The sequence below is a fragment of the Eptatretus burgeri genome, chromosome 2 (assembly GCF_056783735.1).
Source record: "Eptatretus burgeri isolate ZD-2024b chromosome 2, Ebu_testis_v1, whole genome shotgun sequence".
Taxonomy (NCBI): Eukaryota; Metazoa; Chordata; class Myxini; order Myxiniformes; family Myxinidae; genus Eptatretus; species Eptatretus burgeri.
In genome coordinates, this window is record NC_140962.1 from 27,662,748 (window position 1) to 27,677,295 (window position 14,548).

General features: G+C 50.7%; 1 protein-coding gene across 4 annotated transcripts in view; it reads left to right on the top strand.

Moving 5' to 3' along the window:
- The window catches only part of LOC147031667 (caspase recruitment domain-containing protein 11-like), a 224,114-nt gene that overhangs the window by 33,517 nt on the left and 176,049 nt on the right, over positions 1-14,548 (top strand). For all 4 annotated transcript variants that reach the window (XR_015050700.1, XM_085852049.1, XM_085852066.1 and 1 more), the window contains one exon: positions 14,379-14,541. Coding sequence is in view for 3 of the 4 variants with exons in the window: in XM_085852049.1 (XP_085708175.1) it covers positions 14,379-14,541 (163 nt within the window). In the remaining variant the exon portion in view is untranslated. The remainder of the gene's footprint in view (positions 1-14,378; positions 14,542-14,548) is intronic.

Consider the following 14,548-nt stretch of genomic DNA (forward strand, 5'->3'; position numbering starts at 1 on the left):
TTTCTTTCATTGAATCCCCATCTTGCTTCACGTAAAGGGTTGGTCGTGGGCTAAGACGCCCGATAATTAATCGAACCGTCGAGGCCGACGAATAACACCGCTCGGTTATCCCGATAGTACGGAACGGGTCGCTTAAGTGGCCCGTGTCCGAAGTCGACCTGCGGCGAGGTGCGATCGCCCGGTCTACCCTCCGTGTGGGTACTTAGGTAGGTCGAATTTGGCGAGCAACCCTATCCCACGCGGGGGCCGATTGGCACGATCGCGGTGAGACCGAAAGGTCCACCCGTGACTGGTTCCCGGCGTTAGTCCGAGAGGGTCACGACTGGATTGTCCGTCCGGTGGGCGACGTGCCGCGATTCGAGTTACGTGGCCGTCAGCACGCCGGCGGGCGCGAATCCGCAACACTGGTGTCAGGTCGTGCGATACAAACCCATCGCCCTCCTCACGGCACTGGTAACGGAGAACGGGAAAACGGGCTCTCCTGTCTCTGGCTAAATTCACGGGAATCGGTCCAGGGGTGAGAGAAGCGACCCCCGATTCCCTCCAAATTACGAGCGAGCTAAATTAACCCTTTAAGAGAAGCAAGATGGCGTCTCAAGGCGAGCGGGAGCCGGGGGTATTAGAAATGGATGTAGAATGTGTAGAATCCATGGCTCAGGATGAAATCCCCGTGCAGGAAATGTTGGTTGCACAGGAAAACGAACTCGCCCAACTGAACCCAGAGCCCGAAATGGGTGCGGCAGCGGCCGCGGTGTATGACACCTCCCCTCCCCCTCTCCACCAAAACCCTTCCCCAACCCCTGCCGAAACGGCTCACCCAAGCGCACCCGACATGGCCCAGCTATTCACCATGCTGGCAAAAATGAATGCGGAAATGATTGAAAAGATGGATACAAATACAAATGAAATGAAAAACGAAATAAAAAGCATGAGCAAGCAAATGAAGGAAGAAACGGAAAAGCTGCGGGGTGAGACGCAGAACATGGGCCGATGCCTGCAGGCGGGCATGAAGGCCGTTAGAAGGGAACTCAAAATGGCGACTCCACGTGTAGGAACGAACGAGCTGGGTGGGGGTGCAACGGCTGACAGGCCCGCGGTGGAGGCGGGTGAAAAAATAATTCGGGGGGCGTGTTGGGCGAGGGTCGTGACGATGACCGAAAGGGAAAAATTAAATGGGGAGACCAAGACGTGTGAGACGAGACACGAGGTGACGACAAAGGAAATAAAAATAGTTGAGACAAGGGAGGTAAAGGGTGAAGAGGTGACTGAGTTGGCAGAGACACGGGAGATGGGAACGATAGAGGGAAGACTACACGATGAAGACGGGGTAAGTGACGCACACACACACACGGAGGTAGTGGAAGATAATGAGGGTGAGCTGGTGGACTGGGTGGAGGCCCGGTGCGAGCAGTTGGATGGCCTCCTCCAGGAACGAGGGGAGGGAGTATGCCCCCTTGAGGCAAGTCACGACCAGGTGGGTTCGGTCGTGCTTTGCGGGGTTGAGGGGACGGGTGCTGTGAACGGGTGCACGGAGAGCTTGGGGGGTATAGAGGCCCCGGAGACCCTTGTGGGGACACGAATCCCCAGTGTGGTTGTCCCTGTGTGTGTGGTGCAAGGCGTGAGTGCGTCCCCGTGTGTGGAAGCGACCCCGTGTGTGAGTGGTGTGGTGGCGATGGTGCCGGAGTACGTGCTTCCCAGCACGCCGTGTGTGGATGAGGCACCGTGTGTGGAAGAGGCCGTGTGTGTGGATGAAACGGCCAGTGTGGATGAGGCACCGCGGGTGAGTGCCCCCGCGTGTGTAAGTGAGGGACGGTGTGTGGATGAAACACCGCGGTTGAGTGCCCCCGCGTGTGTGAGTGAGGCACCGCGGGTGAGTGCCCCCGCGTGTGTGGGTGAGGCACCGTGTGTGAGTGAGGCCGTGTGTGTGGATGAAACGGCCAGTGTGGATGAGGCACCGCGGGTGAGTGCCCCCGCGTGTATGAGTGAGGCACGAGTGAGTGGAAGGCCGCGAGTGAATGGAGCACCACGTGTGAGTGGTATGGTTTATGCAAGGGAGACCGTGTGTGTGAGAGAGCGGTATGTAAGGGAGATGTCGGTTGGCATGCGGGAGCACGCAGCCGCGTCTCCCGGTGTGAATGTAATGGAATGGAGTGTGAGCGTCGTAACACGCGGGAGTGCGTGTGTGGAATGGCGACGACGACGACAGAGGAAAGAAAGCCGGGTAGCGGCTGCAGTTGTTTCGGGGACCGTGCCGGGTTCACCCAGCAGTGAGCACGAGGTCCGTGCTGTGCAACGCACGAGGCCCCCACGTGCTCGCTTGCGAGAGTGAAGTCCCGGTCCGGAAACGCCAGCGGTGGATTTGCCGATCCCGCGGACGGACAAAGTTTAGGCAGGATTACGGATTTGGACCGGACGGGTTCTCCACGCGATCGTGTGTGTTAAGCTCCAACGGGCAGAGCACATGTGTTCGCGTGGGGAACCCCTCGAGACGTGGGGCTTGTGTTTTTTTTATGCGCACGGTGACGCCATGGCTGCACGTGGGGTTGGAATCCGGCAGGAGGGGTATCCCTGCCGGATAGTACCGTCCAAGGAGGGACGAGGAACACGTGCAGCTGCATGACGTCACGGGCAGGTGCAAAGTGCGCGAGCTCTGAGTTGCCGCGCTGGTGCTGCGCATGAAAAAAAAACAAAAAAAACAAGCCTCACTTTCGGGTGCACAGGATTCCTGGGCAAGGGGTGGAAGACCCCCTTACCGGGGCACAGGATGGAAACTAGTTAGGGGGAAGGGTTAGCTTAGCTCGACCGACTTCATGGGGCAGGGGTAAGTCCTCATGGAGTCCGTGGAATGGATTAGGTAGAGGGATTTAGTGAGCTTTAGGTTGGGAAATAAAAGTTATTTTTGAGTTAGGAGACAGTGACAGACTTGTGAATGTGTAGCGGGGACGTAGCTTAGCTACGTAGTGTTAAAAGGAACGTGCTGTAGTTTAAGGGACGACGTGGGAGCACGAGTTAGTTAGGGGATGCAGATAGAAGGATGGCAGAGTTCAGCGGTGAGTGTGTTGAAGAGTTGGTGAGTGAAGTGGAAGCATGTGCTTGGTGAGTGAGTGAGGCCAGCGGGTCTGTGTGAGTGGAGCGAATGGGGAATGCATGGTGCGATGAGTGATTGGGGGGAGGAGTGACTCCCGCCCAAGGGACCCCAGGGTCAATATAAAGTGAGTTAGCTGGGTTAGTCAAATTGAAAAATGGAAGTCGTTTTGTTGTTGGTGTGAATGTAGGCTCGAAACCCATTTGGAGGGGTGCAGGAGCCCTGTTGACAGGCTGGGAGCGTGGCTGCGAAAAGTGAGTATCGCTGAGTGGGTACCCCGGGCACCAGGCTAGTCGGCCGTGGTAGGCCAAGGGCCCATGGGGGGCCGGGATAGCGTAGTGGGCACGGGTGCGCCTGCTTGGTGCGGGGGCCCGGGGCGCCATTAGCCGCGTGGGCAGTGTTGTGGGCACGGGTGACCCTCGGAAAGGGGCCCGGGAAGCCAGCCTGCCACGTGTGCGTTTCAGGGGAGGTGCCATGGGGGGCACTCCCCGGTGTTAGGGAGCTGGTAGGCTCGGAGGCAGTGTAGTGCCCGGGGGTGCCATAGCTGGAGATTCGCCAGAGGGTCGTGCCTGCCAAAGGGGGCCACGTGTCCCAGCCATGAGACCGTGTGAGGGCACGGAGAGAAAATTGGGGGGCGAGGCCCGAAATTGTGAGGACACCAACACAGGCGACGGGAATCTGGGTTGTTAGAACCAATAGTTGAAGCCCCGGGGTAGTTTAAGAGTTAATGATTAGGGTAGATTAGGAGATGTACCCCTCCGCACCATCCATCCCCTCGCTCTCGTTGTGGGCTGCTGGACCCACTTTGTGTTATAGATCGCTGAACTCTGGGGAGGCCATTCTGAGGCTTCGTTGGGCCTCGACACAGGACGCTAGCTCTCCCTTGTTCCCCTCCGGGAAGGGAACGTAGGGGTTGGGAGTAGGCTAGGTGACAGGATAGGTTAGCCGAACAAGGACAGTAAAGGGGGTTAGGGGAAGATTTATAGTGGGGAAGTAAAAATAAAAAAATAAGTTGGGGCTAAATTGGGGTTTGACAAATTAAGGGAGTGGGTATGTACAGTGACAGGCAAAGGCGATAGGTTGGGAGGGAGACAGGTAGGTAGGTCCGAGCCCGCCTTCCAAGTGGCCAGCACCACCGCACTCCCTCCACCAACCTCCACGGAACGGCAAAGGCTGGCCAACTTCATCGGCAGCTGTTGTTTTGCTGCGAGGCCTGTGCCGGCTGGATCGTCTGCAGCTGCTGTGCTGCAAGGCCTGTGCCGGCCCACTTCATCTGCCGGCTGGCTGTTTTTCTTCAAAGCCTGTGCCGGCCAGTTCATCTGCCGGCTATGTTTGCCTGCAACGGCCTTCTTCTGCGGGCTGTTTGCCTGCTGCCTTTGCCATGCCCACTGCCCACGTTCACCAGCCCCGTTCAATTTTTGCTTTGCCCCCCCCTGTTCATTTCCATGTGCGCCAGGATCCGCAAGGCAACAGTTTGCAAGCTGCAAGAACTTCCCCGCTTGCTGCCCCGCAAGAAGGGCCAAACCGCCCCGCGCTTGCTGATTGGACGGATCAGAAGTGGGCGTGTATCATTCCTGATCCGACTTCTCCTCGGAAAGGCCGCTATTTGCACCCGCGGCTCGGCGCGCGGCCCGCACGAGGCCAGGACAGCCCGACGCTCGGTGCCCTCAAGCGGTGCGGGAATGGCCGCAGAAGGAGAGGCGAAGGTGGTGGAGGGTTTAAAGTGGTGGTCCATGGCCATGGCGACATTTGGAATGGCGGTGATGCGATGTTTGCGGGAGCGAGTTGTGAAGGTAAAGGTCGTGGCTGTTGGCGTTGTTGTTGTGAAGCAGCGTTGCGGTTGGTGGTTGTTGTGTGATGGCGGTTGAGACGTGGTTGGTTCAAAATAAAGATAGAACAGAAAAATGACTATTTTAAAGGGTCGCAGCCCGAATGAATCACATTTATTCCCTCTAAACAACGGGTTTGGGGCTAACTACACATGTACTTACAGAGATATCTCACATACGGGACCTGAATGGTGGTTTGCGAATTTCCTCAACCGCAACAATACTATATAGTATATTGTTACGAATCTACGCCTGCCCGGCGTGCGAACGACCGCTTTAGCCAATGGCAGCCGCACGCCCACCGGACGAGCAATTCAGTCGTGACTTCCCGGAACAATGCCGAGAACCAGTCACGGGTGTGCCTTCAACGCACACCATGGCCCAGTCCGTATTCTACCCGCGCGAAATAGGGTCAATCGCCGAATATCGATATACCTAAGTACTCGCGCAGGTAACCTACCGAGAAGCCGTACCTCGGCGGAGGCCTGCTTGGACACTAACCGCTTAAGCGGTCCGTTCCGTTCTGGGATAACCGAGCGTGTATTATCGCCAGACCTCGCCGGACCCGATTCTATTTATCGGTTATTTAAAAAAAAAAAAACAACTAATATTCTGCAATACAAGATGGCACTTCAATAGGGGAAAGAGGACACGACGAACAGGTTAACATTTAAAGAAGCACATTTATTTCTACACACATACACAGGAAAGCAACAATAAATGCAATCGAATGATGAAACACGCATGCAGTCATGCAACCAAACAAGCAATGCGCGGGACGGAAACAAAATATGAGCAAGGACAAAGCACTCCAACCGACTATTGTTATTATTCACAGGCACTTAACAGTTCTACTTGTCAGGACTCGGCGCCACATCATTCACACAAAGAAACAAAGAATTGACCACCCTCATAGACAAGGGGGTCAGGTTGGGCCCGTAGGCCTTTACGGCGTGGGACTTGGCAGACCGAACGAGTCCCACAAGACCGTGCAGGTTACCTGCACCCTCGTGGGTGCCTCGATGGGGCGAGTCGCGACGTCCCGTCCCCACGGCAGCTATTCGCGCTTCGCGTACCTTCCCCGTGGCAGGTGAGCTCTCTCCGGCTCTCCCCACACAAACGTGCAGGCTTGCGCGACACGGCAGGCAGGGTTGTGCCTCCAGCCCGCGTCTCCTTCGCGACGCCCGGACCTCCCCCGACTGACTGCTCCAAGCCTCTGACTCTGACACGAGCCCAGACCTCCACGCAGCTCCTTGGCTTCTCTGAACCACAACAGACACTCTCTTCCACCCAACTGACCCACCACTTGGCGCTCTGCGTGCCCTCTTATTCCCTCGGTGCCCCGCCCCTCCCTTCGCGGCTCGCGGGGGTGGGGGGGGGGGAGGGGAACATTCCAACAGAGATCGGCTGGATTAGTTGTTGTTTCCCAACCGTCAATCTTGTTTCCAGAGAAATTGGGGTGGGAGTTGTTTTCCAACCGTCAATCTTGTTTACCAGAGAAATTGGGGCGGGAGTTGTTTTCCAACCGTCAATCTTGTTTACCAGAGAAATTGGGGCGGGAGTTGTTTTCCAACCGTCAATCTTGTTTACCAGAGAAATCGGGGCAGGAGTTGTTTTCCAACCGTCAATCTTGTTTACCAGAGAAATTGGGGCGGGAGTTGTTTTCCAACCGTCAATCTTGTTTACCAGAGAAATCGGGGCGGGAGTTGTTTTCCAACCGTCAATCTTGTTTACCAGAGAAATCGGGGCGGGAGTTGTTTTCCAACCGTCAATCTTGTTTACCAGAGAAATCGGGGCGGGAGTTGTTGTTGTTCCCCTTTGGTGTTCGTGGAGATGTCGGCGGTTGTGGAGAAGTTGGTTTTGGTTGTTGTGGCTGGCATTGTGGTTGGTGGTTGGTCCAAAATAACGATAGCAAAGAATAAAGGCTAACTCAAAGATCACAGCCCTGTCCACACGGATAAATCCCATTAAACAATGGTGGGAAATGTAACTGAACACGGACTTATCGGCATAACTAACTAAGGACCTATATGGTGTTCTGCAAATTTCCACAGCCGTAACTATATATATATATATATATATATATATATATATATATATATATATATATATATATATATATATGTATATGTATATGTATATGTATATGTATATGTATATATATATATATATATATATATATATGTATATATATGTATATATATATATATATGTATATGTATATATATATATATATATATATATATATATATATATATATATATATATATATTGTTACGGCCATGTGTACCGAGAGTATTATGACGGGTTAATCCCCGTTTCTCCTCGGAAGAGCCGGACCTGAGGCCACCGCTCACGATTAACTTTATGGTGCGGCGGTTTGCTTTACAACCACGAACGCCAATCAGTTAACCATGATTTCCAGTGTCCACCGTTCAATTTTGCCGTTTAACTAGAGGTCACGTGGTTTCCTGAACAGGGGGCTTGCCCTCGGCAAAGCACCAATCTGATCTTGACTAGATCTTAATTCGGGCGGCCGAGCGTTTACCGCTGGTGCGTGGTGCCGACTATGACAGGTCAATTAGTTTGGTAATTACCTCCCAGTCTATCTAGGTTCGGACAATGCTGGATCACTGGAAGGAAAGGACGAGCACGGACAGGTGAAAACGTCAACAAGGAATTCATTAATAAGGAAAAAATAAATAAAAATGATTTTTATTTAATTGTCGTGAAAATAAGTAAATTCAAATCGATCAAAATGATCTCAAACAAATAAAGAATTAATCAGGCATTGATGGAAAAACAGACAAAGAACAGATGCTTATCATAGGTGCCTTACTTAACGATTAAACACAAGACAAGGGTACCCAGCAGATCATTCAGGGGGGAGAGAAATCAGATCTCGCTCACCAAATAGAAGTCATCGTACGTCAAATAAAACGTTCTGAAATGTGTGAGCGTGCCTTGGTATGCTGCCAGCGGCCTGCCTTGCCGTGCACCCACTCGCAAACAGACTTGAACACCAATCGACGTCACGTCGTCACCCCCAGGAACCAGGGACGCCAAGAATCAGGTACGCCAAGAGCAGGTCTCGAGCAGAACCAGCATTAACGGTCCAAGCGTCACCCACTGTCAGGAGCCACCACCAGCCATAACCAACGTACAGCTGCAAGGAGCTGTAAGGCACTCTGAGGCACTCTGAAGCGCTGTGAGAAGCTGTAAGGTGCTGAAGAGCTGTGAGGCTGTCACCAGCAATCAAGGCTGCAAGGCCGTTACCAACTGTCACAAACTCAACTGTCGCAGCTCACCAACCACCTGACTGGAACTGACTGGAGCTGAAAATTGCCGTCACCCAGCTGTCACCAACTGATCCCCCCCTCCCCCCACCAAAAAAACCGGTCCTCTCGTCTGGGCGTAGCCTCAAGCAGACTTCAGACAAATCCACCTTGCCTATTGGCGCATCGTTGCACGTCACCAACTTTCAATCTCGCGATCATTGCTGGCTTACAATGCCATGTTTGTGGTGCTGGACGAATGGCAGAAAGCAGCCGTTTGCCAGAATTACCGAACAAAAACGTGAAGCGCTCATAAAACGTCAACAACAACCATCCACAGAACTGCCAAAAGTCAATGGAAAGAGGTGGTTGTCGAACGTCGGTGAAAGAGGTGGTTGTCGAACGTCGGTGAAAGAGGTGGTTGTCGAACGTCGGTGAAAGAGGTGGGTGTGGTCAATGATCCACAGCCATATTTGACCGTCAGAATAACTGCTCAGTTAAAGCCCGAGGTTTGCTTAATCAAATGTGCTGTAAGTCCAAGGTGTAAATAAATGGTGCACCTCCAAGCCAATGTGTCCTGATGGAAAGGGGGTAGACGGGCCTCCGTTGGGCTAACGGCTATCTCACGTGCATGGATGTGTCTTTCATAAAGAGAAAAAGGCCATCACATAAGAAAGGGAATCTATTCTTTACTTTTCTCAACGCATCAAATTTAAAATCCCACCAGACATGGGGATGGGTCTGTCCTGGACATGCATTTTCTTCATAAAAGTAGGTCATTGTATACCAGCACCCTTCATGTGTTTCTACTAGATCGTTTGTGGATTCGGCGACCAGGAATGAAAACTTGTGAAAAATCAAACATTGACCACAAAAGACGGCTAGCCTCATGAGGGGCATTAAAAGGAACAGGGACAGACCATCTTCCTGCATTCTTTTCCAATTCTAACTCATTGTTATAGTATACTTTAAGATTTCAGAACTTGCTCGACATTCCTGTAATGAGGAACTTGTTACCAATGTTTATGACTCATTCCACCAACTTATGCAAATTCAGAATACCATGCACTGATGTAAGTTAAGTATAAAATTGCATTTCACCTTCTGATCAAGGATATGTTTGTAACACTTCATTTTTCTTCAACAAAGTTTCGTACTATATGCCTTCATGTTATTTCAATTCACAATGTCCACCAGAAGACTTCCCCCATTAAACATTCAGCTCAATTTGTTGCGCTTCACTCCCCTGTCAGTGTTATGGTCAGGTGCTAAGTATTGGAGGATGAATCCCCTCACCAGAGCTGAGGGTATACTGCATTTGGGTCCGTTTGTCTGTTTGTCAGTATATCTATTTACTAATTGTGAGCAGAACATGAGTTTGTCCATTAATTACATCGCATTGCAACGTGAATACATCTACTAATTATGTACTCTTGAAATGTGAGGAGGCCAACATCTATTAATTACGTACTATTGAAATGTGAATACGTATATTAATTACGTACCCGTCGCTTAGTTGATGGAGATACTAAAGGGAGGCGGGGGAGAAAAAAAAGAGGGAAGAGAAAAATAGAGGGGTGGGAGAGACAGAGAGGGGTGCGGGAGAGTGAGGAGGAGGAGGAAAGAGGAAGGAGTAGGAGCGAGGAGGGAGGGAGAGTGAAGATGGGTGGGGGAAGGAAAGGCAGCAAGAGGTGGGAGGAAGGGGAGGCAAACGTGCAGTGGAGCGTCAATTAAGATTCATCCCGTCTCATCAAAATGCTTCTGGATAGAATAACAGTGAAGATGGAAACAAAATTATGTCTGAAATCCATTTTCTACCCGTCGTACTATGAATACCACCTGGACATAAACACCGCCCGGACACATCCGGAGACAAACACCGCCAGACACGTCCGGAGACAAACAAAAATTCTCCGGAGATAAACAATGCCCGGACACGTCCGGAGACAAACCTCGCCCAGACATGTCTGGAGCCAAACATTGCCCGGACATGTCTGGAGCCAAACACCGCCCGGACAGGTCCAGAGACAAACACCTCCCGGACGCGTCCAGAGCTAAGCTGTCTGGAGACAAACACAGACACATCTGGAGATAAACAACACCCGGACAGGTTCGGAGACAAACAAACATTGTCCAGAGATAAACAAACACTGTCCTGAGATAAACAATGCCTGGACACGTCAGGAGACAAACTCCGCCCGTCCGTCCGTCCGTCCACAAACATTTACAACTTCTTCTCTGAAACTACACACACGATTCCGATGAAACTTCACCAAAACCTTCATCACCCAGTATGTACCAAAGTTTGTTCACGGCATTAGAAAATCGGGCCCTTAGAGGGTCTATGGGGGGTTTGCCCCACAAAATAGGTATATGCTTTCCTCTTAGAAACTACACATGCAATTCCGATGAAACTTAACCACAACCTTCAGCACCTATGTACCAAAGTTTCTTCAAGACATTGGAAAAGTTGGGGTATGAGGTGGGCCTTGGGGGGGGGTTGCCCCCCAAAAGAGGAATTTGCCTTATCAGTTGATGATCATGAGTTTATTATCGAGGAACAACTTATTTGAAATAAAATGTATTTTGAACACAAACCGGAATATAAATAGGAAGACAAATCTGCCATTGAACAGCACTTTGTATCTGAATTCGTTCCTATTATATTGTTGCGGATTCGCGCCCGCCGGCGTGCGAACGACCACGTAACTCGAATCGCGGCACGTCGCCCACCGGACGGACAATCCAGTCGTGACCCTCTCGGACTAACGCCGGGAACTAGTCACGGGTGGACCTTTCGGTCTCACCACGATCGTGCCAATCGGCCCCCGCGTGGGATAGGGTTGCTCGCCAAATTCGACCTACCTAAGTACCCACACGGAGGGTAGACCGGGCGATCGCACCTCGCCGCAGGTCGACTTCGGACACGGGCCACTTTAAGCGACCCGTTCCGTACTATCGGGATAACCGAGCGGTGTTATTCGTCGGCCTCGACGGTTCGATTAATTATCGGGCGTTTTAGCCCACGACCAACCCTTTACGTGAAGCGAGATGGAGATTCAATGAAAGAAAAGACGAAGCGAAGCAGGAAAACAGTTCAACATGAAGCACATTTATTTCGCGATGAACGGAAAGCACACATATACAATTCCACCAAAAGCACATGTAAAAGAAGAAGACAATGCAATATTACACAAAAAGCAAATGCAACAATGCAGATCTAACCGACTACCGGGCACACGGCAACACTTATACAATTTTACTTCACAGACGGCGCCGACAACACATATTCCCAAAGCAAAAGAAAAGAGAACCACCCTCCAGGATGAGGGGGGTAGGCGGGCCTGGGGCCGAGACCGTGTCGGGCCTACCCGTCTGATGATGAGATGCAGAGCGGCGGTGGCGCCTCAACTCCGCGGGCCTCGCGGACAGTGTCTGGTAGGGGGTGGGAAAGGGGCCCCCTTTGTCGCACTATCTCAGCGCGGGGAAAAACAGGAGGGGGTTGCTGATGCTCGGGGGAAGGAGGATATCACCCTGTCTCGGGTCCCGCGGCGAGCGTCTCCTCCTCGATCTCGGTCGCGTTGCTGGCCTCTCCCTGTGCAGCTCCCGGCACCGACGCGAGCACCCCCTCGTCCGCCTTCGCCGCCGTCACCTCTCCACAGCTCCGTCTACTCGCCCTCTCCGTCTCCTCTCTTGGCTCGTCCCAACTCTTCACTCTTGACTTCTCCCACTTCTTTCCAGCTCCACCGACGACTCTCTTGAACTCCGCACAACTGCTTTTACTGACGAACGCAGCCGTTTATATAAGCCCCGTGGCTTCGCTCTTTCACCCTTGACCCTTTGCCTCCGACCCTTTACCTCTAACTGGCTCCCCATTGGACCGAGGAAAAGTGGGCGTGAATCTTTTTTGATCCATGAATTTGCATATAGCGTCCTCACTCCAACGCCCTGGAGGCGGGGCCAAATCGCCCCAGCTCGCTGATAGGACGGAACAGAAGTGGGCGTGAGTCGTTTTTGATCCGTTTTCTGCGGAAAGTCCGTGATGTTTTTGAATACGCTGCTCGGTGCGCGCCCTGCACGAGTCCAGTATCGGTGCCCACGAGTGGCGCGAGATGGTGTGGATGCGATGGTGGCGAGTTGTGACGGTAAAGGTCGTGGCTGTTGTTGTGAAGCGGCGTTGTGGTTGTTGTTGTGAAGCGGCGTTGTGGTTGGTGGTTGTTGTTGTGAAGCGGCGTTGTGGTTGGTGGTGGTTGTTGTGAAGCGGCGTTGTGGTTGGTGGTTGTTGTTGTGATGGCTGTTGAGACGTGGTTGGTGGTGGTAATAATGGTGGCTGGTCCAAAATAAAGATAGTGAAAGAAAAACGGCTATCCTGAAGAGTCGCAGCCCGAGTGAATGACATTTATTCCCTCTAGACAACGGGTTTGGGCCTAACTACACATATACTTACAGAGATATCTCACCTAAGGGACCTGAATGGTGGTTTGCGAATTTGGTCAACCACAACAATATTGTGTATGTGCAGAGAGAAGTGAGATCATAATTTTACTGTCTGCCTGTCTGTCTGGCAGTCAAACAAAATTGAATATCATTCCAAACAGGAAACACTGTTTTAAAGGATATCATAAAGTGTATATACAACAGGCACGAATGACTCATGTAACGTATTGGATAGAGCGGTGTAATACAGGTATTGTCAACCAGCAGTTCACGACCCATCAGTGAGCCACAAGGCACCACCTTGTGGTCCCATGGAGATCGTACCAACCTGAGAAGTCCGGTTGTAGTGACATTTTGTCTTTGCACATGTAATCTACAGTAATAAATGTCATTGTGCGTGTGTGTGTGTGTGTGTGTGTGTGTGTGTGTGTGTGTGTGTGTGTGTGTGTGTGTGTGTGTGTGTGTGTGTGTGTGTGTGTGTGTGTGTGTGTGTGTTTCCTACATAACTCCAAAACCATAAAACCTAGCAGCCTGAAACTTTGCATGCATACTAAGGGAAATCCAAGGAAGTGCATAAGTGAAAATTGGGTGTTTGGTTTAAGTTAAACACCCCTTTTGAAGATAATTAACGGCCTTATTTGATTATATCTTTTATCAGCCGATTATCGGCCACCTTGCTCTCTGGGGTCTAAAGGCATATCATTGGTTACCTCGCTGAGGTCTGAAGCCACCATGTTTTTGGCCTGCTCAACCATGCTTTTACTTGGAACAGGCTGCAACGATTTCTTAACGATAAAGTTATTTTTTTCCACTTTCCTCACTGATATTATCGATCTGGATCTGACTACTAGAATTTTAAAAATGATTCTTCACCATTGAGAGAAAGGGACAAAAATGATATGTTGCATGATGTCTCAAAAAGTTGGAGACAGATTCGACTGAAACTTGGTGGAAATGTTGGGTGTCTGACAAGGTAGAATTGATTCAATTTTGGTGAAGATCCGATTCTGCATCTGGATCTGATAATTTTTTAAGTGATTCTTCACCATTGAGAGATAGGGTCAAAAAGGATATAGTACTGTACAGAATGATATCTCAAAAATGTATTGGGTCTGAGATGTTCTCATGGATCAGGCATTACGTGGCGGAAGTATGTGCTCTACCGAGTACCCTTCTTGTTGATATAATGCACACACTGATCATTGTGGAAGTTTCTATACCCCCCCCCCCCCAACTTGTTGGTGCAAAGCTAATGCACTTGACTTTGAATTGTCTCGTCTGGGTTAGATTCCTGACCAGATTATAATCTGTTGGATTAGTGCTTCACAGGCAGGGTCTTATATCACAAAGTCCATTATCCATTGGATGGATGTTAAACTGGATGTCTCGTCTGCTTGTCTTGGTTAGTGGACATTAAAGCTTGCATTAGTTGGTGCACCTGAAATTCCTGCCACCTTCAGTCAAATGTCAATCCTGGCAAATCGATTCATCAAAGACTTGGGAGAAAAACTTTCCCTGGCCACCCCCATACGAAGGTAGAAATCGTTGGGGATATTAGAGAAGTAGCAAATTAAGTGGAAGTTTCCTGGGATTTTGTCCACATCTGTTAATACTGTAAAAGATTTATTTTCACAAATAATTTTCCTTTTAGTAAACTTCCGACCTTGATAGGTTGTGCAAATATAGACATCTTACAGTTTGTCGAACTTTTAGAATGATTAACAAATGTGAATTTTGTGGATTGTGTGCAAGGATTCCCCATGGGAGTGTTTGGAACGTTTACGTGATGAGCTCACGAGCAACGTGGATGTCACTCGCTTGGTTCCACGGCTTCGTGCCTGCCGTGTCATCACTCATTGTGAAGAAGATGAGATCTTCAGTGACCTCCAGCTGAAGAATTGCCGCTTACGCATGGGTAAGCT